Raw genomic sequence first — 26,658 nt, forward strand, 5'->3', positions numbered from 1 at the left:
ATCATTTTCATTCACATTCGTTCAAAGGGCCTTGCCCTCATAATGCTTGTTGAAAATATTATTAATATTGTCAAGACCCTTAATTCAATATACTATCATTTTCATTCACATTCATTCGAATGGTCTTGCTTATAACGCTTGTTAAAAATTTTAGCGCTATCATTGGGAAGAGAGAGTGTGTGTATGTGTGTGTGTTAAATGAAGCCATAAGAAAAAAATGGAGCATTACATGTCAAGAAAAATCCCTTGATTAGGTTCCCAAGAATGAGCATTACACTGTAGAGCCACACGTTCATTTTCATTCACATTCATTCGAATAGTCTTGCTTACAACGCTTGTTAAAAATTTGAACTCTATCATTGGGAAGAGTGTGTGTGTTTTGTGTTAACTGAAGCCATAATAAAAAAATAGAGCATTACATGTCGAGAAAAATCCATTGATTAGGTTCCCAAGAATGGGCATTACATTGTAGAGCCACATGTTCATTTTCATTCACATTCATTCGAATAGTCTTGCTTATAACCCTTGTTAAAAATTTCAATGCTATCATTGGGAAGAGTGTGTTTGTGTTAAATGAAGCCATAAGAAAAAAATAGAGCATTACATGTCAAGAAAAATCCATTGATTAGGTTCCCAAGAACGGGCATTACATTGCAAAGCCACATGTTCCATCTTTAAATACAAGAGGGCTATGAAATAGGATACATGCAATAGCATGCCAAAATCATCGTGCTTGCATTAGGAACACGTAAACAAAATAATGTGCGTGTACGCGCATGCATGCATGCACATGTGTGCACGAGCACAATAAACAAAAATATGTGCATGTGTGTGTGTGTGTGTGTGTGTTGGGGGGGGGCGGGGCATATAAGCATATTAGGGTACTACCATGTTGTGTAAAGACTAATATACATGCATACAAATAATTGTATGCTACCATTCCTCTTTTGATAATCCCATTCGCCACTATTAGGTACACATGTATAACCTACTACATGCTACGATTCATCTTTTGATACTCCTATTTTCCACTAATTATTTCCTTATCCACTTGCACATAGTAGTCAAAGATAAGCAACCCATACATACTGCTTGCGATACTCCAGTAGATTTGAAAGATAAGACCTCAGTACTTTTTCACACTACATGCATAGTACGACTGAGGAAGGCCCTTTGCACACTTAACAGTCAGTTAGGCCTACACAAGGTTACTTTTCGCACTCTTGCATATAGCTAATTAACCTTAATTTGTAAGAACTCTGGAATGTAAGACTTACAATCTTGTGAAAAGTTATTTATTGGAAAATAATTGTAGATACCTGTTGCTAAATACCTTGAGGCTTAGAATTCAATCCATGCCTCATTCTCAAGTTGAATAATGCACTTTACTGTCATGCTAATGTAGACACTCTCTAATGTACTTGAACCCAAATAATGGCTTCCTAACTTGATGAGACTTCATCCATTGCAAAAGCCTTCACATAGCCTCCATCTGCAGCAGCTGGCGTTGTATTTTGGGCCCGCAGCTTACATCAACATGTTTGTGCTACTTGTATGTCTAATTTTGTACAAAGAAGTGCCCAGAATCTGAAGGAATTGATTTGAGGCATCTAATTTAATGGCATGTGCAATAGCCAAATCTTCCCAACATCTCCTTACACTTGTTACACTGCTGCATCATCAATCTTCTGGCAGCCCACCATAACCTTAACAAAGCAAACCAACCTGACAAGTAAAAAATGCCTCATATAATGGCAGCCTGAGCATCAACATTTGGCATCCCATCCAGTTCAACATCTTCTGATAAAGCTGCTGCCCTTTTACCATCCTGCAAATTCACCGGTGGCATAAGAAGAGTCATTTAATTGCCACCAGAAAATGTCAGAATTGCAAGCTTTATAAGCATCACACACACGAGTGAAATTCTTACACATCAAAATATGGACAGTTGCAGTAAACTGGATCGAAGAGAATGTGAAATAAAAAAGGTCTGGTTGAGTGGTGTGTAAACAAAAATTTTAGTGGCTTTATCTTACACACCTCGTGTTGTTTTGGGAGTGCCTTGGTGCTACAACCATTGGGTGGTTTCTCAGAAAAGCCTCTACATGGACAAATTGTTCATCACTGCATGGTTGGGAAGCCATGCAGCGGGGTGTATACTGCTGCTTTAGATCCCTAGCTTCCACTTCCTAGATATCAACCTCCTCCACCAAGTTTTTTCCATGTCATTCTCTATTCAGTTTTGCACATGCTATGTTTGTCTGGCACTTCTCAGTAAAGTTTACTGTGGAAACAGCAACTCATAGTAGGATCAGGGAGATCAACCTCTATTCGTAAAAGAATCACTAAGAACGCAAGACAGTCACATCCAGTGAGTCGTGAATCATCCAAGTACAAGAGCAAACATTGGCCAAGTCCTAAGAGAGTGAGAGCAGTGGGTTCCCCTAGGTTGCTAACTCTCATATACATTACCAGTACGTTCTAATCACAGGCCCTCTCTGTTGTGCACCCATTGTTGATGGATGTCTGGCATGTACGTCTGCCATTGCCTTGCCTATCCATGGTCTGGATCTGCAGTTGCTGGTCGGAAAGACCAGCTATGCCAATCTTGGTCCTCAGAATTCGAAGAGACTTCTTGCTTTAATCTTAAGCTGCCAGAGTCCAAACACCTTCGACCGATCATCAGAACTCCCCAGCAAAACAATAAAACGAACAGGACCGTCACATCTTGTATTCATTCAGAGCTCAACGGCTTACATCCTAACTTTCAAAGGGGGGGGGGGGGGGTCACAGGTTCATATCCCTACCAAGTATTTTGTCCCCTGTGAAAGGTATGCATCAAATGCACCTATCCCACGCAAGATCTTAGCACCACTTCCTGGAACTTCCAGTGTTCCAACTGATTCATCATCCAGTACTACAGCATCTACTTTTTCGCATGCACTTACAACATCAGGAACCTGCACATAAAGTTTGAAGTCTCATTATGAAAAGATTGGATCATTCTTAGCTGATCAATACCACAAGATCTTTAGTGCTACCTCAAACATTGCTTCCATAAGAAGCTGTTCCAGTATAGAACGTAGACCACGAGCTCCAGTGCTCTTTGCTAGTGCTTTTTGAGCCACTCTTCTCAATGCTGCCTCAGTGTAGTGCAGCTTCACCTTTACAATGTTTGCAATAGAGTTACTACAGCATTAATTTAAAAAGACACTCCGCCATTTCTGACCATGAAATTAGTGCATGAAGGCTAGCGAAAACTGGAAAAGGAAGAAAGGGAGCTTTAAAAATATCTCACATTGTTCATGAAAAACAGCTTTTTGTACTGTTTCACAAGGGCATTCTTGGGTTCAGTTAGAACCTGAAAATGTACAAGTACAAGAGTGAAACAACATATCTTTGTGTGTCTTTTCTTAAAGAATTAGACTTAAGAAATCAATCTGCACCTGAACTAGCTGTTTTTCATCCAAAGCTGACAGACTAACTAGTACAGGGAATCTTCCAACAAATTCTGGTATTAATCCGTACGTGATAAGATCACTACTCTCTGCCTGCAGTCAAAAATAGACCTCAATCATTGGCATTATTCCAATCATACAACAATAGGAAAGATTTTGAAGAAACAGATACAACACAAGTTCTGAAAGATGCTTTGATATCCAAACATTGTGCCTAGATGACAACTACATAATTGTGCTTCTTACATATTGCAAGAGATTTGACGTGATTGTGGCATCAGTCAAGCCATTAGTCCTCATATTTGCACGCACAGGTGCTCCAAATCCAATTGATGAGCTCTGTTTCCTGCCAAAGGTTCAAGCTGACAACAAATAAGGTCATCCATAGTGCAGGAGAGAACAAGTGAAACCCAAGTTCTAGTTAATTGACACCCACAAAGCAAAGCTAAAATAATGTATCATTTTTGCCTTTCTGCAATAGTCTTCTCAAGATCAACAAAAGCTCCTCCACAAATAAATAGAATTTCTGTTGTGTCAACCTGCAAAACCGTAAAGCACGCATTCCTATAGTCACAACGAACAAATGGCAAATATCATGAAATATACGAGTAGATACTTGTGACAAACACTATTTTATTTGCTTTTTTGAAAACCCCATTTGAGGTATTGAGGAATCCAGCATGGAGAGAAATCAAAACGATACAACACCAACAATTTAGTCCTACTTGATGGGAAGATCAAGTGGCCTCCCAATGTTATGGTACTATTAACTCTTTTGCGCTTCCCGCCCATCATGGAATCATGAACACTAGCAGCTTTGTTTACCATCCTTCGGCAGCACTTACAAGAGAAATTTCGGCACATAGAGCTCCACTTAGAGGAATCTGCCAAAGGAGTACAAACGCCATAGGGCCATTTGTCATCATGGTAATCTCTCGCTTGTGAGCCGAGGGACATTAGGAGCTCTCTCCAGTCGTATCTGCATTTGTTCAGATTGGTCCAGACTCTATTTTTCGACAGTTTTTACAAGTAACCTATTCGTCCACATTAGGGACATTGTATCATGTGCAAGGATAACCATTGTATTGGCCTTCTTCTGCATTCTTCTGCATTTCAGCCTTCAACAGTATCCGGCCCTGCCTAGCCTTGCTCCATAGGGGAATTTGCAAGGAATGGCTGTGTTTTGTCTCAGCCTGCTGCAGCCTGAGTTTTGGCTGCTCCTATTGTGTTTTACTCTGGCACAACCCCCTTTGGCATCATCTCCACAGTTTGAGACACCTGCTGTTAGTTTTGATGTTTCGGCCTGGGCCCCTGATCAAGCTGTAGCAGCTGTGTTTCAGACCAGTGGACATCTTCTGTCAGCGGGGCTCCCATTGCTGCATTTGCATCCAGAACTGGTGCATCTTGGTGGACAGCCACCCATAGCAAACAAAGATATTTGCAATTTGGGTGGACAGCCAGATGTAGCAGTCCACTGTCCACCACATTTGCACTTTGGCAGAAAGCCACCTATAGCAACCCAGCATCTCTGCATTTGCAGCACTCGAGAATGTATTTCCTTCATCACGTTTGATGAAGCTTCTTCTGCTTCTACTTCCTGTCCACACAGGTCATCCAGCAATCCTTATTCCCATTCTCCCAACCTAGAAGTTGGATGGCACCAACTGTTCCCTCTAGAAGGTCAAGGCCAGTGCCATCCTCGACAATTATAATTTGTCAGTGTCCATCACTAGGCCTATTACCAACCTTAAGTGTACTCATGTTGTTTTGGTTAATGTGAAGCAACCTACTCTTCGACCAGGTTTGATTCTCTCTATTAGATTTACTCTCTCTCACACAGTGGTCAACCAACAGTGCTCAATGCTCAGATGCAAGGGCAAAATGTTTGAGTTCTGAGTGGAATTCCAGCATACGGCCCTACATTAACGCAAGTAGTTGTAGCATTGTTGTTCTTCCAAGAGTGAACAACCTTATATAAAGATCATTTTACATGGAGTTGGGGATCCTGTCCTTAAACAAGGTCCCATAGATCCTATGAATCCAGAACACATATGAATCATCAATTCTACAGGTTTCTTTCTTGATCCTTTTCCACAGGGTTTTGTGTTTCAAGTTAGGACTAACATTGCATGTCTTGACCTGGGCTGAAGGTTTGTTTTTCAGTTCTTACCTTGGTGAATATCATCTCCATGAAGATAGTAACTCTTCTCTCAAGATTGGGTCTTTGCCATCCTTTTTCTCTTGACGTCCATCTTTATTTCCTTTTAGTTGACGTGTGTCTATATCATTTAACCATCATTTACTACACTCCTAACTTGTTTATTTATTAATTGAAGTCGGCTGCTACCTTAGTGTTTGTGCCTTCACAATCTCGGCTCACATAGAAGCCCCCTCCCAATTGAGTTTCAAGCATGCCTACAACACTTTCTCAGCATTGGAGCCATCTCTTGAGATTGAGTATGGGCACATCTCGACTGCCTTGGTGACTAACACTTCCTCCATTTTTTCAGTTGGCAAAGTGTCAAGTCTTCCTTCATCCATTAGATCCATTTGCCTAGTGGATCACTATCCTAGTGCTTCCCAACTAGCATGGATCCCTCTCCTAAGATTGAGATATGGACTTTCCTACGCCACTTAATCAACACATGAGCCCTCTCCCAAGACTCAGTACAAGCATGTCCCACGTAATAGATAGCTAATTCTCCTTTGGCTATTCTCGTTGAGCAAGGTTGTCTCCATACGTAGTACAGACTGGTCCGTATGGTACGGTACAATAAGTATTTGTACAATTTAGTACGAAAAATAAGCACTTTTTGGCCACTCTTCTTCAAGCTTACTACTTTCCTTTTTTTTCTTTCTCCTTTCTTTTTTCCCCTTCTTTTCTTCTTATCTCTCTCTCCCAAGCCTCTATCTCTCTCTCTCAAGCCTCTCATACTCTCTTTTTCTTGCAACTCTCTCTCTCTCTCTCTCTCTCTCTCTCTCTCTCTCTCTCTCAGGCCCACACTTCTCTTATTTGTATGATCCTTCATGTATGACATATCCACTCCCATCTATGTAGTTGCAAGTTGTATGTAGCAGTAGCGCATGTTGCACATGCAACATGAGGTTTTGGCATGTTACCCTCAAGTATTCATCTTATATACTCTAATAGCATTGCTATTTAGACTTGAAATATCTATTCTATTATCTTTAGTTCAAAATAATCGAGTTAAATTTCATTTTTATACAAATATCGTATTGTACCTCATAAAATCTTAAGGTACCATTTAGTACCGTATTTTATTGCACTGTACCATATCGTACCTTTCGTACCTGACAACTATGCTACTAAGGAATATCATGTCTATCTTCGTCATCAGAATACATTCTTCACTGTGGTTCTTGATACCACACGAAGACTGACATCAGGTTTCTTTCTCCTTTGGCATTGACATCCAAATTTGAGAGGGAGTTCCTACCCTTCACTTCGTATAAACAGGTTCAACATTTGTCTTCTACATCAGCCTCCCTTGTTGTACCTACCATTAGCATTTCATGATCATCATCATCATTGTAAAGGGGTGCCTTGGGCAAGTGAACAATTTCCCCCATGAGGAACACAGTTCAAGTGGCACCTTGCTTAATGTGCATTCTCATTATGTAACATTACTCTTTGCATCTCATTGTACAAAGCAACCTTGAGTGGATCCTAAGTTGTTTCCATGAGCGGGTTCTATACTACCATACCTCCATTACCACTTTGTATTTCATCACTAACACCCACAGATATTTGGGACAGATCATCCGTTTGTGATGTGACGTGGTTCATAGCAGCTAGAAACGTCAAAAACGTTTAGAAACAAAACATTAGAAACGTGTTTCATAAGTTTCTTTTACAAGGGGGTAAAATAAGAAACGCAAGTTTTTTTATATAGGGGTTTTTAAAAATTTTGACTAGGAAAAGAGATTCTAAACCTCTACGGGACTCTCTCTTAAACAAAGAATGGCCAATTGCGCTTGAGTGATAATAGAGTCAATTGAGAATAATACGTTACATATCCATAATCCATTATTGACTTGTCACTTATGTCAAAGTTACAAGCTATACTATGTTTTAGAACTCAAACATTATGATTTATATATATCGTACAAAGATAATTGAAATGAACATGTAAATAGCCTATCTACAATATGGACTGAGTCAAGTTGCAACATCATGATTCTCATTTCAAAACAAACTGACAAAATGTCAAAATTGAGAATGAATCATAATGCATCATAAATAACTCATAAACGAGACTAAAGTCATATAATAATCAACTCTCAAGACAAGAATAGATACTAGATTGACAAAATCCAACAACTAAACAAAATCACAAAAAAATCAGTCTCTCATCCAAAATCTTGAGCCCTCACGAGTCATTACGCATAGTCATCATCATGTTTAACATTGCCTAACAATTTTTGTCAAAAAAACGATGTTTTGGATTCAAACTCATCCAAAGAAAAAAAAAAACCCCATGTGTTTTTTACTCTCAGAAACGTTTCATAAGTTTTAAACTGAAAGAAATGTGTTTCTTAACTGCTATGATGTGGTTCTGTTGCCTTTGCAAGCAACGACCACCCTTTCTCCAATGCCATAGCCTCTCTAGGGTGACCATTCATGCTCCTGAGGTAACATAGCCATCACCTTTGTGGTCTTGGTAGGCCACTCAGCAACCTATTACATCTATCGTGTTTCTCTCTAGGGTAACCGTTTAGGCTCCTAAGGTAACATAGCCATCACCTTTGTGGTCTTGGCAGGCCACTCAACAGCCTGTTACACCTATCATGTTCCTCCTAAGTTTTAGTTTAAATGCTCCCTTGTTACACGAGCACTTTTTACCTTCTAGCTAGAGAATGGTTTTTTCCTCGTGTGAACACCCGTCACTGGGTGTTGTACTTAGTACCTTAGGGGTTATACTTTCATTCATTCTCACATAATGAATGTGGCCTTCCAGCACTCTCTTCTCTCTTGCTATTTACTTATTTATTGTGAGTATGTATAACTATGTGTATGTGCTATTAAACCCTAACCTAACAGTACTATCAAAGCCATACCTTTCAGAAACCACCTTGCTCATGAGCTGCCATAGTCATTGTTGAGCCCCGAGCTCGGCTTCTCTCCTTCTTGATTTGCGTGTCACCTGCGATTCAAGCTCGGAAACTTACTCCATTCCCCATATTGCGTGCTATCAATTCACCTCAGCAGTACTGACTCAAGGCTACATCGACAATTCCTTTTCCTACTGATCATTAGGACAAGCCTCCTTAGTTTCTCACATTATGCAACTACCTCATTTCCAGCTTCTCACATCATGCAACTACCTCGTTTCTTGCTGAACACATCGCACTAGTTAGACTCATCCATTTTTGCCACGCATGTTTCTCCCAACCAGCCGCCACACACTATCTATTGCAACAAGCTTGCCACTAGTCCATCATGCCAAAGTTGACACCCGTTGGCCCAACCAATCAATCCACAGTCAATTTCTCCCTTTGAATGTGGTCCCATTTGCCCGACACTATTTCTCCATTAAAATATTCAGCTGACTTGAGCTCATATTCACACAAAGTGTCCCTGTGAAGCACAAAATTTAGGGATTTTGCAATAAATCCAATTTTTTCCCAGAATTCTTTCGGAATTTTGAGGTTTTTGACTGAAAACCCCAAATCCCACAAAAATTTTAGGGATTTGCACTCTGTGCTGAAAAATTGCTCAGTCTTGCACCAAAATTTGAGACCTTTGACATTCAAGCTCCAATTTCACCAAATTTCACTAACTAAATTTGGGACTTTTGCAATATTTTCCCAAATTCATCAACATTGAGTCTAATTATATGTTCTACATCAACATTCGCACAGATTGGAGCCCTTTGGCTGAAATTCTTCATCCACGCTATCAATGTTTCCAAAAATAGTGAGTTTTTTTATTTTCTTTGCTTTATTTTTGTGTTGCAACTACATTTCTACTTTGGACAATTGTTGGTTACAAAAAAACACAAATTTCAATAAGCAATAGTTGGGAAAAATGATATGCTCAACATCTTTGAAGACTTGGACAAATTAGATCGCACTAATTATTCCATGTGGGCATACATAATGAAGCATGTACTTGTTGCCAAGCAACTTTGGGGTTCAAGCATTTGCAGCCAACCATCGTAACAAAGGAAAGTCATGGCAGCCCTCAAACTCTAAAGGAAAAAAGCCAAAACTTCTTCTAGCATCAGAGGATGCATTATATATTGATGTCATCCATTGTGGATGACACTAAATTATGGCATGCTAGTTTGGTGATCTTAATTATGGTAGTTTGCTACACCTAAGAAGCAAGAATATGGTGCTTAATCTCCCTCCTTTGAAAACACCTACTCACAATGTATGTAAAAGTTTTGTACTTTGCAAAATGCATTGTGCTTTGTTTTCTAAGGGGTGATACTATGCATGCTGATCAAAAATTACAACTTGTGCATAGTGATACCTATGGGTCCATGAATGTCAAATCCATCAAAGCATACTTGTACTTTGTTACCTTCATTGATGACATAACTCGTCATTATTGGGCATATGCTTGGAAGCACAAATCTGAAGTGTTTGCATGCTTTAAAACTTTCTTGGCTTTGGCTGAAAATGACAGTGAATGCAAGCTGATTACACTATGCAGCGATAGAGGGGGGGAATATATGTCAAGGGAGTTCAAGTCCTTGGCTAAAAGGGGCATTATCAATCAATATACTATGCCTTACACACCTCAACAAAACAATGTGGCTAAAAGAAAAAATTGCACTTTGATGGAAATAGCACATTGTATGCTGTCACACAATAAGCTGCCCCCAAAAATTTGGCTTGATGCTGTCATGTGTGCAATGTATGTGCCGAATCGCAGCCCAACTAAAGCATTAGTTGATTGTACACCTCATGAGGCTTGGAATGGCCGGAAAACAGTAGTGTCACATATATGTGCGTTTGCTTGTTTGGCATATGGTTTAGTGCCACAACCACGAAGATATAGATTGGAAGACAAGGCTATCAAATGCATCTTTATTGGTTATAGTGCAGAAAGTAAAGGGTACCGCTTGTACCAACCCTCCACCAACAAGATTTTTGTTAGTAGAGAAGGGGTATTCGCTAAACATGCTGGTCAACCCTTCATGGAGTGCAACAATCAGCCCAATGTGGGGCCTATAGACATGTTTCATAGTTTGTTCCCTTTATTTCAACAAGGTGAACCTGATTTTGGTCAATTTCAGCAACCTATTGAGAGTTTACAAGCAACAAAATCAGCAACAAACACATGCTAAACAACGGCCTGAATTTCGACCCATAGAATAAGGCATTGATGATTATAAAATGGCCGATGAGATGTGCATGTTTTTGACTAGATGTCATGAGACACACATTTGAACTTTAAAAGTTGAATTGCACATGCTTTTGATATGACAGATCTTTAATAACTCCACTACTATCTTGGCATATAGTTTATTGCAATTGAGGAAGGCATTATTTAGCAACAGTCTAAGTACATTGGGCAATTCCTTGAGTGTTTTCAAATGCAAGACTGTAAGCCTATCTCTACTCCCGTTGAGACAAGGCACAAGTTTACACTTGAGGATACAGGAGAACATTTTGATGCCTCTCTTTATCAATAGGCTGTTGACTATTTATTGTATTTGTGTAATACATAGTCAGATATTCAGTTTAGACTCTCTCAGTTGGCACACTTTATACACAATCCTGGTATTAGCATTGGCAAGCACTTAAACATGTCTTTCATTATCTCAAAGGCACTGAAACATTGGGTCTTTTCTATCCTAAAGGCACTACTCTTTGCTTGCATGCATTTACACACAATGATTGGGCTGATTCCACTAATGGCACTTGTTTCATGCTTGGTGATTCATGCATTTCTTGGTTGAGCAAGAAACAGTCTACAATGGCCACATCTAACTATGAAGCTGAATACAGGACAGCCTTTATAGCTACATTGGAAAGGGAATGGCTTAGATGCCTTTTGGTCAATCTAAGTGTGGGACAGCAGTCACCCACTTCTATCTACCAATCAGAGTGCCATGGCAGTTGCAAGAAATCCAATTCTTCATGCTCGCACTAAGCATATTGAGGTGCATCATCATTATGTCAAAGAGAGGCCCCATGCATGGGAGATTGACTTGGTTTATGTGCCTACACAGAACCACTTGGCAAATGTGTTTACGAAAGCTCTCTCTAGAGAGTAGTTGGAGCCTTTCACAAGGCTCTCAGCTTGATACCATTTTGGGATTGATCTACCTATTCCCTATTTACGTTCACATCATTCACTTGAAACCGGTTTGTTACACTTATCGTGTTCCTTCTAAGTTTTGGTGTGAACGCTCCCTCATTTCACAGGCACCTTTACCTTCTAGCCGGAAAGTGGTTTTTTCCTTGTGTGAACACGTCACTAGGCATAGTACTTAGCACCTTAGGGTTTATACTTTCATTCATTCTCACATAGTGAATGTGATCTTCCAGCACTCTTTTCTCTCTTGTTGTTCACCTATTCACTGTGAGCGTGTATGATTGCACACGTGCTGCTAAACCCTAACCTAACACAGCCACTACACACCCTTTTTCCAATGCCCTAATTACTTTGGAGTGGGTCGCCTCAAGGTGAATATGAGCTTGAACAATACTTATAGTCCCTTTTCAATTCCAATTTTGGTTTTAAGAGGGTGATTGGAGTTTTACAAATATATTATAAATTGATGAGCTTATTAAAAAGCCCCAAAACATGATTATTACCAAAAATGCCATTAAATGACGACTTTTGTAGAAAGCATTTGTGTTCCATAAGCCAAACCCTAATTTGGGAGAATCCACTAATCTATAAATACAAGCTGCCCACCACTCAACTTGATCCCTTGTTTTGCAAGTCCACGCCATTAGCTCTATTGCTGCCTTGTCCTCTCTAGCACTCCGCACCCGATCTCAACTATTGCCACCCACCTAGCACCCTCTTCTAAGCACTATTTGCTGCACATTGTTAACGTCATCAGCTATCACCCTATTGTTGCCCCTACAACTTGCATTTTCTGCATCAACAGGCCACCTTGCGTCGAATCTTCCTCCTCCAACTGTTGCCCAACTCTAGCTTACTGCCAATGATCAGCTCCCATCATCTTCAAGCGGTTAGGTTGCTATGTTTACCAGTTCCAATCCTAGAGACATGCATTTGGATTCCAGCATACTACCCTTCCACTTTAACCTTAAGTCAGCTCCTATTGGTGGTTACAGCACTCTAGATCCGTCTCCAATGGATGCCACACTCCAACTATTGCCTCAGCCTACTCCAGTGAGAGCCATCGACCGTTGGATAGCTCTCCCCTTACACATATTGAATACTCTTTCCTTCATTTACAACATTCATTCATTCACTTCAAATTTCTCATTCTTCTCTATTTGCGTTTTGCATTTTTGAGTTTTTTGTTTGTGTTTGAATTTGATGTGGTTCAAGTGTGGTCGTGCACTCAATGTTTCCTTTTGAAAACCTTAGCATATCTCTGTATCACTTTCAAATATGATGGATTTTGTGATGGGAACATCATTGTGATAGCGTCCCAACATCCGAAGGCCCATTCCCTCTATTACTTCTAACTATGGCCACTAGTGTATGCAACCCCAATCCTCTATAAACAGGAGTCTTGAGTTTATGCATCCTCAATCTTGGTTCTAGCTAGGTACCCTCAACACTCTCACCTTCCACGGTTGCCCAAACCACACCACAAAGGACATCGCCACTTTTGGAAATCTTCCCAAATGTTGCCACTCTTGTCCACACATTATTTCCAACCAAAAAACCTATTTTGGAAAGCTTCCTACGTTGAGCTAAAACACGCTTTTCAGCTGATTAGCATTCTTAAACAACCCCAAAACACACGTAATTAATGAAAAGGCCTAAAAAGAGAAGCGGTTTGCGAGAGTTTCAGTGGTCTCTCAAAAACCCTAATTCTTTGGGACACCCTTCAACATCTATAAATAGATAGGCTGTCCCCATTTAGCCTCATTCTTGTCTGTGCAAGTTTCACACCCTTGAGTGTAGATTTCAAGCATTAATCTACCTCTACATGGCTCTCCAGCCTTCGAGACTACTGCCACCTCTCCCTCAGCCCTTCCAATGCCCTGGCGCATTCCTCCAAGTTGCCGCCTATAGTGACGGGTTAAGCACGAAGATCGAGGCAATCATTATTCCTTAGGCGCGAAGAGATAGAGAGAGTGAGAGAGAGTAGAGCAGAGAGTGTGCACGATTTTAGGTACAATGACGAGTGTGTACCTTTAGGTTTTTAGATAGATATATATGTGAAAGTACAAGTGCTAAGGGTGTGTTCACACCCGAGCACATTTAAAGGCACTAAGTCCTTTATTCCCAACAACCTCCTACCTAAAGGCAATGTGCCTTAAGAGAAGAAAAGAATCAACTAAGTCTAGGTATGTACAAAGCTGAAATACATATATCTATGCAACTCCCATCAACTGTCGACAATAAGCAAACCGCTTTGCTGGAAGACCCTTCAACAGAGGGTTTGCAAGATTATCATCTGTATGCACTTTGACAAGCTCAATGCTCTTGCTGTCAAGTACATCTCTAATAAAGTGGTATTTCACCTGTATGTGCTTTGTCTTTGCATGAAAGAGAGGATTCCATGATAGCACTCTGACTATCACAATGAAAAACAGGAACTCTGTGATGCCAAGCTCTCTCACCAGACGTGAAAGCCATAAAGCCTCCTTGCATGCCTCAGTGGCAGCCACATACTCTGCCTCTGTAGTAGACAATGCAACACACTATTGTAGCCTGGAGATCTAAGAGACTACTCCTCCTATGAAAGTAAACACATACCCAAAAGTGAACTTTCTACAATCCACATGACCAGCATAGTCTACATCTGTAAAGCCAACAACAGATGCCTTCTCCTTTCCAAAGCAAATGCACAACTCCTTTATGCCTTTGAGGTATATCATAATGCCTTTCATTGCATCCCAATGCTTCTTGCCAGGGTTTGCCATGTATCTGCTAACCACTCCCACTACAAAGGCAATGTCAAGACATGTAGTACCCGTAGTATACATCAAACAGCCAACAGCTGAAGCATATGGTATCTTGGCCATTTCAGCCTTTTGATCATCAGATCAATGACTATCCTCTGCACTAACTTTCACATATAGAGACAATGGAACCCCAATTGTTTTTTCCCCCTCCATATTGAAATGCTACAAAAATTTGGAGATATACTCCTGCTGAGATAAAAAGAGCAATCCTTTTGACCTATCTCTGAGTATTCGCATACTAAAAATGTGATTTGCATCACCAAGATCCTTCACATGTCAAAGCTGCCATGAAGACTTTGCTTCAGAGAATCCAAGGCATGAGTATCCCTGCCAGAAATCAGCATGTCATCAACATACAAAACCAAGATAATCAAGCTGCAATTTGCTGCCTTCTTAGTGTACAAGCAGTGATCCACTTGACTTCTATGAAAACCTTGAGATTGCATAAATGTATCAAACTTATGATACAATTCTCTTCGCACTTGTTTTAGCCTATACAAACTCCTTTTGAGTTTACATATCATCTTTTCTTTCCCTTTTTCAACAAAACCTTCAGGCTGCTGCATATATATGTCCTCATGCTGATCACCATGTAAGAATGCAATCTTTACATCCATCTGTATGAGCTCGATATCTTTAGCTGCAACCAAGCCCAAAATGCTTCTCAATGTAGTCATCTTAACTATAGGAGAGAAAATCTCATCAAAGTTAATTCCATGCTCCTACTTCTGCCCCTTTGCAACCAATCTTGCTTTGTACTTTGGTGAGTAACCAGAAGTACAACATGGCTTTATACCATTTCTTACTGTCTTGTCTGTCCATTGCTTCCTTGAAGCAAGACGGTTCACCAGAGTCTATCAAAATGATATAATCAGCCACATTATTTGCACCAGGAATGAATCTATAAGGTTGTCTAGTAGACCTAGACGATCTCCTAACCAAATGATCATTATTTGCCGGTTGTTGAGTATTTTCAGCTTGCTGTCCTGGCATTTCAGCCTGCAAATCAGCATGAACAATTTGTTGTCCTAGTTATTCCTGCACATGTAGTGGCTCATTATCAAGGGCAATAGCTGGCTAATGATTTCCAGCATTATTTTCTGCATTTACAAGTTCATTTATAGCATGTATTTGCTGCTGTACAACGGGCACATTTTGCTATCCAAAAGTGTTTTCTTCCCGGAGTACAACCCTACGAACCTCCTCAATCTTTTCAAGCTCTTTATGCATGCAATCTTCATAGCTGGCTGATAATTTCCAGCATCATTTTCAGCATTTACAGGTTCATTTACAGCATGTATGTACTGCTGTACAGCGGGCACATTTTGCTGTCCAAAATGTATTTCTTCCCAAAATACAACCCTACGGACCTCCTCAGTCTTTTCAGGCTGTTTATGAATGCAATCTTCACGGAAGATAACATCATTGCTCCGTACTACTTTCCTTTTCTCGGGATCCCATTGTCTATACCATATTTCACCCTCGTCACCATATCCTAAGAAAATGCATTTACAAGACTTTGGCAAGTTTGCTACATCTTTCTTTACGAATGTGCACAAAAGCCTCGCAGCCAAACACTTTCAGGTGAGCATATAAAGGTGGCTTGCTCACCCCCCCCAAAACTTGTTTGGTGACCAATCAATTAAGTGTACAACTGTCATAACAGCCTCTGCCCAAAAACCATGGGGTAAAGCACCATGAGACAACATCATACGGACCTTATCCTGTATGGTCCGATTTATACGCTCTGCAACTCCATTTTGGGGTGGATTATGAGGAGTGAGCTTCCTCTTTATCCATTTGTTCTCACAAAATGCCTGAAAGGCCTAGGACACATATTCCCCACCATTATCAAAGCGAAGACACTTGAGTGTCTTATCAGTTTGATTTTCAACCAATGCCAAGAATGTTTTGAACTTGTCAAGCACTTCATCTTTGCTACGAATAGGATAAACCCATACCTTTCATCTAGCATCATCGACAAAAGTGACAAAATATTTCTTTTTCCCTAAAGATAATCCTGGCATCTGACATACATCTAAATATACTAACTCTAGAGGAGAAGATTTCAAAGAAAGAGACTTCGTATGAGACGTCTGTGCATGTTTACCATAAATACAATGATCACAATGCTCCAAATCAGATAACGAAGACAAGGCAAGTAACCCAAACGAGAAAGTATTTTCATTCTTGGTTGACGCATGTGTCCCAACCGACCATGTCACAAAGAAATGCTTGCCTGCTCGGTCACAGCAACAACATGATCACTCACACTAGATACATGGAGAGAATACAAAGTATCTCTTTTACAACCTCTCACAATCACTCTAGATCCCTTACAGATCTTCTATTTTCCATCACCAAAGGTGGTATCAAAACCATCATTATCTAGCTGCCATGTGCTAATCAAGCTCTTCTTGAGCTGAGGTACATGCCGTACATGCTGAAGTGTAAAGATAGAGCCATGCTAAAACTGTAACTGCACACTGTCAATACCCGCAATGTCAGATGCATAGTTGTCCCCAAGATGGACAACACCAGATCGACCCCCTGTATAGGCAAAGAACCACTCTCGATGAGGGGTGACATGAAAGAAAGCACTTGAATCGAGAATCCAAGTATGCATATTCTCATCTATATCTGCAAGTAAAGCATGTTGCACCAAAGTGTGAAGAGACCAAAAGTACGTCATTCCCATTGTCCTCACTGTCATGAGTGACTACATTTACCTCTTCAATTTTAACACTGCTCTTCCTGGATTGTCCCTCTTTCTTCTCTTCCTTGCTATCATCTATCTTCTTGCCCTTTCCTTTCTCTTTCTTCCATTTGTAGCAATCATGTTTAAAGTGACCCTTCTTACCACAGTGATGACATTCGACATCTTTGCCATGTGATTTATTGTGTCCCTTGCTATCAGATTTGCCTTTCTACTGTGATATGACCCTAGTATGCAAAGCACTAGAAGACTTACTGAATGCATTGTTCTGCCGATTGATTTCTTCCATGAGTAGAGCACTCTCTACATTAGCATACAAAAGAATTCCATTCGAATTGCTCATAGCAGTCCTGAATGTATCCCAACTCTCTAGAAGAGCGCAAAGCAAGAATGTAGCCTTAAATTCTTTATAAATCAAGAACTTCAAGGCAACCAGCTGGCTGAAAATAAAGTTAGACTCACTCAAGTGAGTAGGCATTATTGTACCCTCTTTCATTCGCAAATCCATAAGTTTTTTCAGCCAATACACTTTGCTTGCGGCACTCTTCTATGAATACAGTTCTTCCACTCAAGTACATATGCCAAATCCAAACCTTCAATGTTAACAGCAAGGCATCAGAAATCGATAGCTTGATGTTGAGAGTGCAAGCTCATTTAACTCATCCCAATCTTCCTATTCCATGTCTACGGGCTTTGCCCCTTTGGTTTTAATCAGCTTTGCCTGATTCTTTTGCAATAGGATATTGTAGCATTATTTTTGCCAAATTGTAAAGTTATGTGCTCCTTCAAGCTTCTTTATGTGCATGAGATTACTACTGTCATTGCTGCCAGCCATGATTTTCAGCCCAAATGTGACCAAAAAATCAACAAATGCAAGCCCAAACTATCACCCGAGTGACCAAGGTATATACAAGTACCAATCAGCAATAAATGACCACGTAGAAGCACAGATTTCAGATCTATAATTAAATTTTCAGAAGCACCAAACCACGTGCTACAGCATTCCACAACTGATTACAGCTGTTCGAAGGGCATATACATCGCATTACATGAGAAATGCCAAATTTTAGCTGCAATTTCTATCGTACATGTACCCACGGGCATAAAATTTGACACGCACGGTCAAAAGCCCCAAATTTTTTGTGCTCAAAGCGCCATGCAGATCGCCGCCTAGTACCTGCTATCACGTCGCGTGTGGAGGCCCGTCATCAATTCCATTGTGTAGCTCGTCAGCACATGAGCTCGACACCCTGTTCCTATTGCTCGTCCAATGCCTCGCTGGTCTCGTTGCACACTCTCCTCACTGGAGGCCAAGCGCGCACACTCCACGCTGGAGCCTTCTGCAACTCATAACCTGTCGCATGTGACAAAGTGCCACCTGATTCAGGCTACAGCTCCCGCCAGTCGCCTCACGACCTACTCGTCTGTTCTCCTCGAACTCTGAGAGGTACGAACGCCCCAACCACAGCTCTGATACCAGTTTGTAGTGACGGGTCAAGCACGAAGATCGAGACAATCGTTGTTCCTCAAGCGGGGAGAGACAGAGAGAGTAAGAGAGAGCAGAGCAAAGAGTGTACATGATTTCAGGTACAATGACAAGTGTGTCACAAACTTGGGATCCGTCTCTGGTGGACATCACTCTCCGACACTTTGCTCTGCCCTTGAGTATCTCTACATTCTTACATTCATTTACAGTATTCATTCACTTCAGAGTTGTGTTCTTCTCTCCCTTCTTTTGTCTGTGTTTAAGTTTTTCAATTTGAGTTTTGTGTTTTATGTTTAGGGTTTGATTTTTGCTTTCTATCTCTATGTCTGTCTCTTTGTGTTTTTGTTGAGTTGTATAAATCAAAACCCTCACTTGTTTCTTCTTTTCAAGTACAAGATACGGATGGCTTTGTATATGTAAACTTCAATAGAGGGGGCCCTTGAAGCAGACATAATTCAAATACATCTACAGCTTCTGTTTCATTTGAGCATGTAACACACACTTCTCAATTCCTTCCCATCCCACCCTCTTCTACATCTCACCTTGATCACCTCTCATCATCTTTCCAATAACCTTTGGATTACACTCCACATCCGCATCACACACACTAGCGTTTGGATCTTTAATCTCCGCTCCTAGCACTTTCTCATTCTCTACCCCATTCTCTACCTCTTTGCACTTTGGTACTTTGGTCACCCTTAACACAGTGCCTCTCACCTTTTTGCAAATGAGCACACCCATAGCACCTGGGACAACTGTGATGGGCATCCTCCTTACTACCCCAAGATTCACATCTCACATGACCACTCAAACATAGGGGTTTCCATCCTTAGCTTATGGTGCGTCTTCATACTCTCCTTGGGTTACACCTACGCAAGGATTCCAATCTTCTACTCCACGTGTTCCCATCCCACTTCCTTGGGTTTTTCATGCGGCTACCATGCCTATGCCTAGTCAGCCCATCCCTACCTATGGATCCACCTTGCACACTCACCATATGCCCGATGGGCACTCTAGGGCCCATTTCCGAGTGTACTCCACTCCCCCATCCTACCCACATTACACTTTCCCCCATTACCCATCATCTAGCACTACCACTTCTATTGCAACGGCCAAAAATGCCTTCACGGATAAGACCCATTTTAACGGGTCAAATTTTACCACTTGGTCAAATTTCATGCAACAAGTATTCGAGTCTCAACACCTTTGAGACCTCGTCATTGGTCTAGAGCATGGACCCTTGACTAGCTCACCCTAACAACATCCGTCAATGGAGAGTCTATAATGCCACAGTCAATGTTGAGCTGATGCAGGGATTGCATCCTGAGTTTCACTCTCAATTGCAGCACTTCCTGCTCACGTCAAAGCACTAGAGTCACCTTCTCAACCGCTATGTGGCTAGAGATGGTACTCGGCGCATAAATCTACTTTGAGCTTCAAGACTTCTGTATTAAGGAAGGGGATGATCTGAAAGTCAAGTTGGCTGAATATAGGTGGTTACTCGCCAAGTTCGCCACTACTGGCTCTCCGAAGTGAGACAACAATCAAGTTACATTCTTCTAGAATAAGTTGCCTAAACAATACTTCAATTTCATCCAACACATCATCTCTCAGCCTAGATTGCTAACCTCCTACGAGTTTGAGTGTCAGTTCTTGTTTTACGCGAGGCTACACGATCAAGTCCACAAGAAATCCTCATCACAACCTTATTTAGAGCAGAGAGGCTCGGTTGTCTCTTCTTTGAGAGGGAAAGCCAACAGTGACGAGAACTCACAAGATGCGAAAGGCAAGCCAATCCAAGGGTGACACCTCTTCCTCAAACAAAACCAAAGAATCAAGACCTATCTGGTAGCAACTCCCTAAGAAAAATAGGCTTTGCACACATTGCCAAAGATCCAGCCATGTGGATGAGAAGTGTCGCTACAAGGCCCAAGGTCTCCCAGCTAAAAAGCCTAACTAGACCATTGCCACTGCACAGTCCAGTGGGGCTACGCCTCCTGCTTCTGCTTTATCTGCTCCCTCAGTACCAATCGTTGCTACTGAACATGTGGCATGCGGACAGCCTCAAAAGACAATCTCTTTCACTATTCCTAAGGGATTGTCTGATTGGTCTGCAAGTTCCGATCCCATTGCACTTCATCATCCATCTCACCTCCCTCTCCACCTTGTCAAATGTTTCATTGGCAAAGATCTGCTAATGCACATACGCGATGGTAGCCACATTCTTAGACTAGCATATCTCTAGGTTTTATACTCTTAGAGTCAGGCCTATAGGATTCATTGTCCTTAGCTTTTTCATTATTATGTCTTAAAAGACAGTCTCTTTCACTATTCCTAAGGGATTGTCTGATTGGTCTGCAAGTTCCGATCCCATTGCACTTCATCATCCATCTCACCTCCCTCTCCACCTTGTCAAATGTTTCATTGGCAGAGATCTGCTAATGCACATACGCGATGGTAGCCACATTCTTAGACTAGCATATCTCTAGGTTTTATACTCTTAGAGTCAGGCCTATAGGATTCATTGTCCTTAGCTTTTTCATTCTTATGTCTTATGTTGCATTTACTCGCACACATACACATTCATTGCATTGTACTTTCAGTTAGTTTTTTTTTTCTTTCTGTTATGTTTTACTTTGGAGCATCTCACTATTGACCTCTATGCTTGAAGATTCGTATCTCTTTCATAGGCTTTTGTATTTCAGTCAAGCTAACTTATAGGTTTATCTAGTCCTACCTAGGATGGAGACATGGGATACACACCGTTCCATTCGTGGTTTCATCTTCCTAGGAGTTTTGCTCTACTACCAGCATGGAGGCTTCCCCTCCCGAGGCGGATCGTACAGTATTTCTCATGATGCTATCATGGCAGTGACTTATACCTTGCTCTTTCAATCAAGATACTTCTTCTCATCTTGGTCTCGACACCACATGAAGACCTACACTAGACTCCTCTTCCTCCTTCGGCATCTACATCCACGTGAGAGGGGGTTCCTACCCTTCTTGGTATTCTATAGGCTTCAGCACTTTGTCTTTGTCATCGGCTTCTCCTCCCCTCTTGTACCTTTCCCCATTGCATTGCTTGATTTCATTATCTTTGTAGTAGAGCGCTTGGGCAAGTGAACAATTTTCCCACGAACGATACTGTCCAAGTGGCACCTATTGCATGAGCATTCTTCAACATGTAGCATACTTTGTATCTCATTGTGTAGAGCACCACTTGAGCGGATCCAAAGTTGTTTCCACTGGCGGTTGTTCTCACCACGACACCATACTCCATCACATGGATACCTCATCACCGTCTTTTTTTCCCTCATCATCAACTCCCAAGAGTGGATGGATAAGCTTATATTGTTTTATGATGAGTTGGGTAAGCTTGTTACTCGATCAGCTGCATTCAATGTGGTTCCATCCGGCTTTGTAGAGCTTGATAGGCCACTGGGCAACCAACGAGCACCCTTTCTCTATTGCCTTGTCCTCTTTGGGGCAACTACTTCGACTCCCTTGGTAAGATAAACATCACCTTTGTAGTCTTGGTAGGCCACTGGGCAGCCGACGTACACCCTATGTCCGATGCCCTAACTACTTTAGGGTGGGATGCCTTGGAGTAAGTAAAAATCAAAGTGGCTGGTCTAACCTTTCGGCTCACTTTTGGACCTAAGAGGGGATGCTGAGCTAAAACACACTTTTCAGCTGATTAGCATTCTTAAACAGCCCCAAAACACACTTAATTATTGAAAAGCCCTAAAAAGACGAGCGGTCTGAGAGAGTTTCAATGGTCCCCCAAAAACCCCAATTCTTTGGGGCACCCTTCAACATCTATAAATAGACAAGCTGTCCCCATTCAGCCTCATTCCCGTTTGTGCAGGTTTCATACCCTTCAGTGCAGATTTCAGCCATCAGACCTCTACGTGATTGTCCAGCCTTCGAGACTGTTGTCACCTCTCCATCAGCCCTTCCAATGCCCTAGCACCTTGCTCCAAGTTGTCGCTCACTATATGGTGCCTTCCTCCAGGCTGCGTTTGGTTTCTTCCAGCCATCGCCAACATCTTCATTACCTTCTGCAACTTGCGTTTGGTTCTAGACCAGCCAGGCAACACTTCCTACACTCTCCAACAGCTTGTGTTTGGTATCTGTTCCTCCAGGCCACAGGTGCTCGTGCTCCTCCTCATCTAGGCGACATCCACAACTTACGTTTACACTCATCTAGGGACCGCCTTCCATCTCCACAGCTTCTCCTACTTGTCTTTAGTGCTCCAGGCCCTTCTAGCATCATCATTTTGCAAATTCCTCACTCCAACTAGTGGTCACAAACTTGGGATCCGTCTCCGGTGGACATCACTCTCCGACACTTTCCTCTGCCCTCGAGTATCTATACACTCTTACATTCATTCACACCATTCATTCACTTCAGAGTCATGTTCTTCTCTCCCTTCTTCTGTTTGTGTTTAAGTTTCTGAGTTTGAGTTTTGAGTTTAGGGTTTTTCAGTGTCCGTGTCTGTCTCTTTGTGTTTCTATTGTGGTGGTATATGCATTTCCTCAGTACGAAACTTAGCAGTTTTCTTCACATCCTCTACTTCAGCATATGAATCACCATTGCTCAGCTGCCTACAGCCTGTAATCATCCACGTGATTCTATTCGACACTCGAGACTACTATGTTTCTTCATCAACCTACCCATGATCAGCTTCTTCCTCGACAGTGCTACCCTACATTTTCTGTCTCAACCCAGTATCCAGAACTTGTCAGGCTGCATCCATGTCATCTACTGCCATCTGTGTTTGCTGGCAGCAGGTCTGATTCTTCATCAGCACCTTCATTTCTGCCATGCATAGGCCACCCTATTGGCTCGCCTCTCTTCTAGAGGTCATCTGGTTGCTGATGTCATCACACACCTTGAGGATCTTTGTTTTTAGCCTAGATAGCTGCCTGCACAGCTGCTATGTCACTCAGACATCTTCAGACATACACACATTGTTGTGGTTGTGTATGATACACTCCAACACCTCCTTCAAACACCTCTACCCCAGACCTAGAGACACAAAGGTTTGAGGCCCCCTAATTCTATCATCTTCATAATCATTCATACATTGTCATTCAGCATTCTACAAATAATGTTCAAAGTGTTGTCATACAATTTGTGTTTTCTATGTTTGCCATACCATTGCTTTACATAGCACCAGAGAAAAGGTGCTCTAAGAGCTAAAGATCCTTACTCTGCATAAAGAACAAAGTTTGGCCTTCTAGAATGCAAGAAAGCCTTCTAAGTTGTCTTCCACATTGTCACCAAAGCAATCTCCCTTAGATCCCATGACATCAGCTCTAAGGGGTTGGTATTCTCCATTCACTCCTAAGAACAAATCGGTGCAGCATCCTCCAAACAAAGACCTTCTACCCATCAAAATGCCTATGCCATAGAAACACGAAACGGGGAACGGGAACATGGAACAGGGATGGGGACAGTGATGGGGACGCCAAACCTAGGGAATGGGGACACGAGAACGGGAATGGAATTTAAAAAATTAAAATTCAAGAAAAAAAATTAATATTTCACTCATAATCCATGTGGACTCTGGAATGTTAAAACCAAGGTATATAATGCACAAGGATAAATCATTTTAAGTTTTAACTTTAAGATATCATGCATCATTCTAAAACTACTCATTAGAAATTGAATTGCAACTTACAAGGCTCAAGAGGTAAGCTATTCAATTATAAAATGCATAATACATATGCCATAAATGATAAAACAATGAACAATGAACTAATCTTTAAAGTCTAGACTCTAAGCTGAAATAATATGCCTATGGTCCCATTGCCAAAAAACTTAAAAGATTACAAATATGAAATCTAATCTTTGAAAGAACATGCTCATTGCCCCAAAAAAGACTACAAATATAAAGTCTAATCTCTAGACTGAAGTGAAATACGGCATGCCAAAATAGCCTAAAGGGCAACTACAAGACTGCAAGTACAAATATAATATCGACATGGCACAACAGCCCAAGTGTCACACTGTCATCAATGATCATAATATCATATACAATGTACATGTGTCATGTATCATGAGACTCGTGATAAGAAAACTAAATCAAAGATCATCATCATGATCAGAGGCTGCTCTCGCTACTCCTAAAGTGCCAACCTCATCATCATGTGTACCATGGATTGCTGCATCTCCCTCAACATCAGCATGTGTTTCCTCTTCTTGCTGCATCTCCCACTCTATGAATGGATCGGGCTTTGCTGTCATACTGTTACATAACATCCTCAAATTAGCACTAACGAATACTAGATCGTCTGCACTCTGCACAACGAGACGGTTTCTCTTCTTTGAAGCAATGTGAGCGTATGCACTCCACAATTGCTCCAAACAAGAGGAGCTAACTGACTGACTCAAAATACGGATGGCTAGTTGCTGCAACTCAGGACCATCCGAACCATAGTTCTCCCAGCACAAAGCTGCCCCAATATTACAGCGATCCTCCTTTACATCCCCACAACCAAAAGAACCCCAAAAGGTCCTATAACATGAAAGCTAATCTCTGATCTTTCGTCTAGTTCCATGATCAGGCACTAGACGAGACAATATAAGTCTCCATGCATCCATAACCTCAGTGTCATTCTCCTAACCCTTGCCCTAGAACTCATGATCCACAACAAATGCAACTGTATACATCGGTGAGCTATAGGAGTTCCACCTCGTCACAACTAAATGGCGTATCTCCTCATACGCCTCATCATTTGGTGCCAACTCCTGTAACTTTTCATTCAACCTATCCATAGCCTCATATACCTTGCCAATGCAAGGTTGCATAGCATCCATAACCCTCAATAAATGCACAATAGGTGATACCATAGCATCTATCCGCTTTACATCATCCCAAAAAATGGAGTTATTTGCTTTCTCCAAGTATAAGATACCTGTAGGAGTATCTGCCAATGTTGATGAGCTAAACTCCTCACTAAGAAATAATTGCCTCAAGGCACCACTGCATTCTCTTAATCTGCCTAGCATCAAGAAGTTAAAGGCAAATCTCATATCAGAGTATTTTAAAAGTGTCTTCTTCGACTGCAAAGAAAAGTGATGGAGAAGAAACCGGTGATTCAAAACAAAGCTAACCATTTGAGCTCCTTGATCTATGACAGGTGCAATCCATGACAAGTTATCAATATCCTTTAGTAGGTTGTTCAAGCAATGAGCCATACAATATGAAACTGTGATATGTGGATAATATCCTTGGATAATAGCACCTGCTGCCCTATTTGCGGACTCTCCATCTGCAACAAATCCCACAATATGCTCTAGGCCAATAAGCTCAATACCTGTAACCCACTCTGCTGCAAGTACATCTGCTGACTTTCTTCTCCCCGTACATCAAGTGAAGATATGAAATACATTTCCCCACGAGAATAAGCAACCATACCATGAATGGATCGCTTGTGTGTATCACTCCAACCATCAACAATCAAGGAAACTCCATTTTTAGCCCACGGGTTCTTTCTAAGTCATTGTTGCTTGCTCAACAAGGCGCTTTTTCTTATCGAGCAAAGTGGTGCGTAACGTCTCTAATGATGCAGGTATATACAAAGGGCCATACCAATCTTCTTGCACATCAATTTAAAATACTGACCTGGCTGCACGAAATTAAATGTGGTCATGATTAAAAAAACGTGCCACTGATATATCCACCTCTTCCTTCTTCTTGGGATCCCAACTAGCATCAAGTGTGCTCTCTCTACGCACAACATGTGGCGTTGTTGATGCCATGGCCAATGCAATGCATGCAATAGGTATGGAGGTAGCACTTCCTAATATTGACCCTGCTCTAGACACATCTGATGGGGATGGTGTCACAAAAGTTGCAGGGTTAACTGCAACATGTTGTGGTCTAGAT

General features: G+C 41.3%; 1 protein-coding gene across 2 annotated transcripts in view; it reads right to left on the minus strand.

Annotated features, from left to right (window-relative positions):
- Positions 1-1,281: 1,281 nt before the first annotated feature.
- Positions 1,282-26,658, minus strand: part of LOC148037391 (CLP protease regulatory subunit CLPX1, mitochondrial-like) — an 89,970-nt gene continuing 64,593 nt past the window's right edge. For both annotated transcript variants that reach the window (XM_087676297.1, XM_087676298.1), the window contains exons 9-15: positions 3,927-3,997; positions 3,705-3,804; positions 3,447-3,551; positions 3,299-3,361; positions 3,042-3,164; positions 2,808-2,960; positions 1,282-1,828 (exon numbers count right to left, since the gene is read on the minus strand). In XM_087676297.1, coding sequence (XP_087532423.1) covers positions 1,745-1,828; positions 2,808-2,960; positions 3,042-3,164; positions 3,299-3,361; positions 3,447-3,551; positions 3,705-3,804; positions 3,927-3,997 — 699 coding nt within the window. In that variant the 3' untranslated portion in view covers positions 1,282-1,744. The remainder of the gene's footprint in view (positions 1,829-2,807; positions 2,961-3,041; positions 3,165-3,298; positions 3,362-3,446; positions 3,552-3,704; positions 3,805-3,926; positions 3,998-26,658) is intronic.

Source organism: Lygodium microphyllum, chromosome 4 (genome assembly GCF_053477565.2).
Source record: "Lygodium microphyllum isolate KBCC chromosome 4, Lygodium_microphyllum_v1.1.10, whole genome shotgun sequence".
Lineage (NCBI taxonomy): Eukaryota > Viridiplantae > Streptophyta > Polypodiopsida > Schizaeales > Lygodiaceae > Lygodium > Lygodium microphyllum.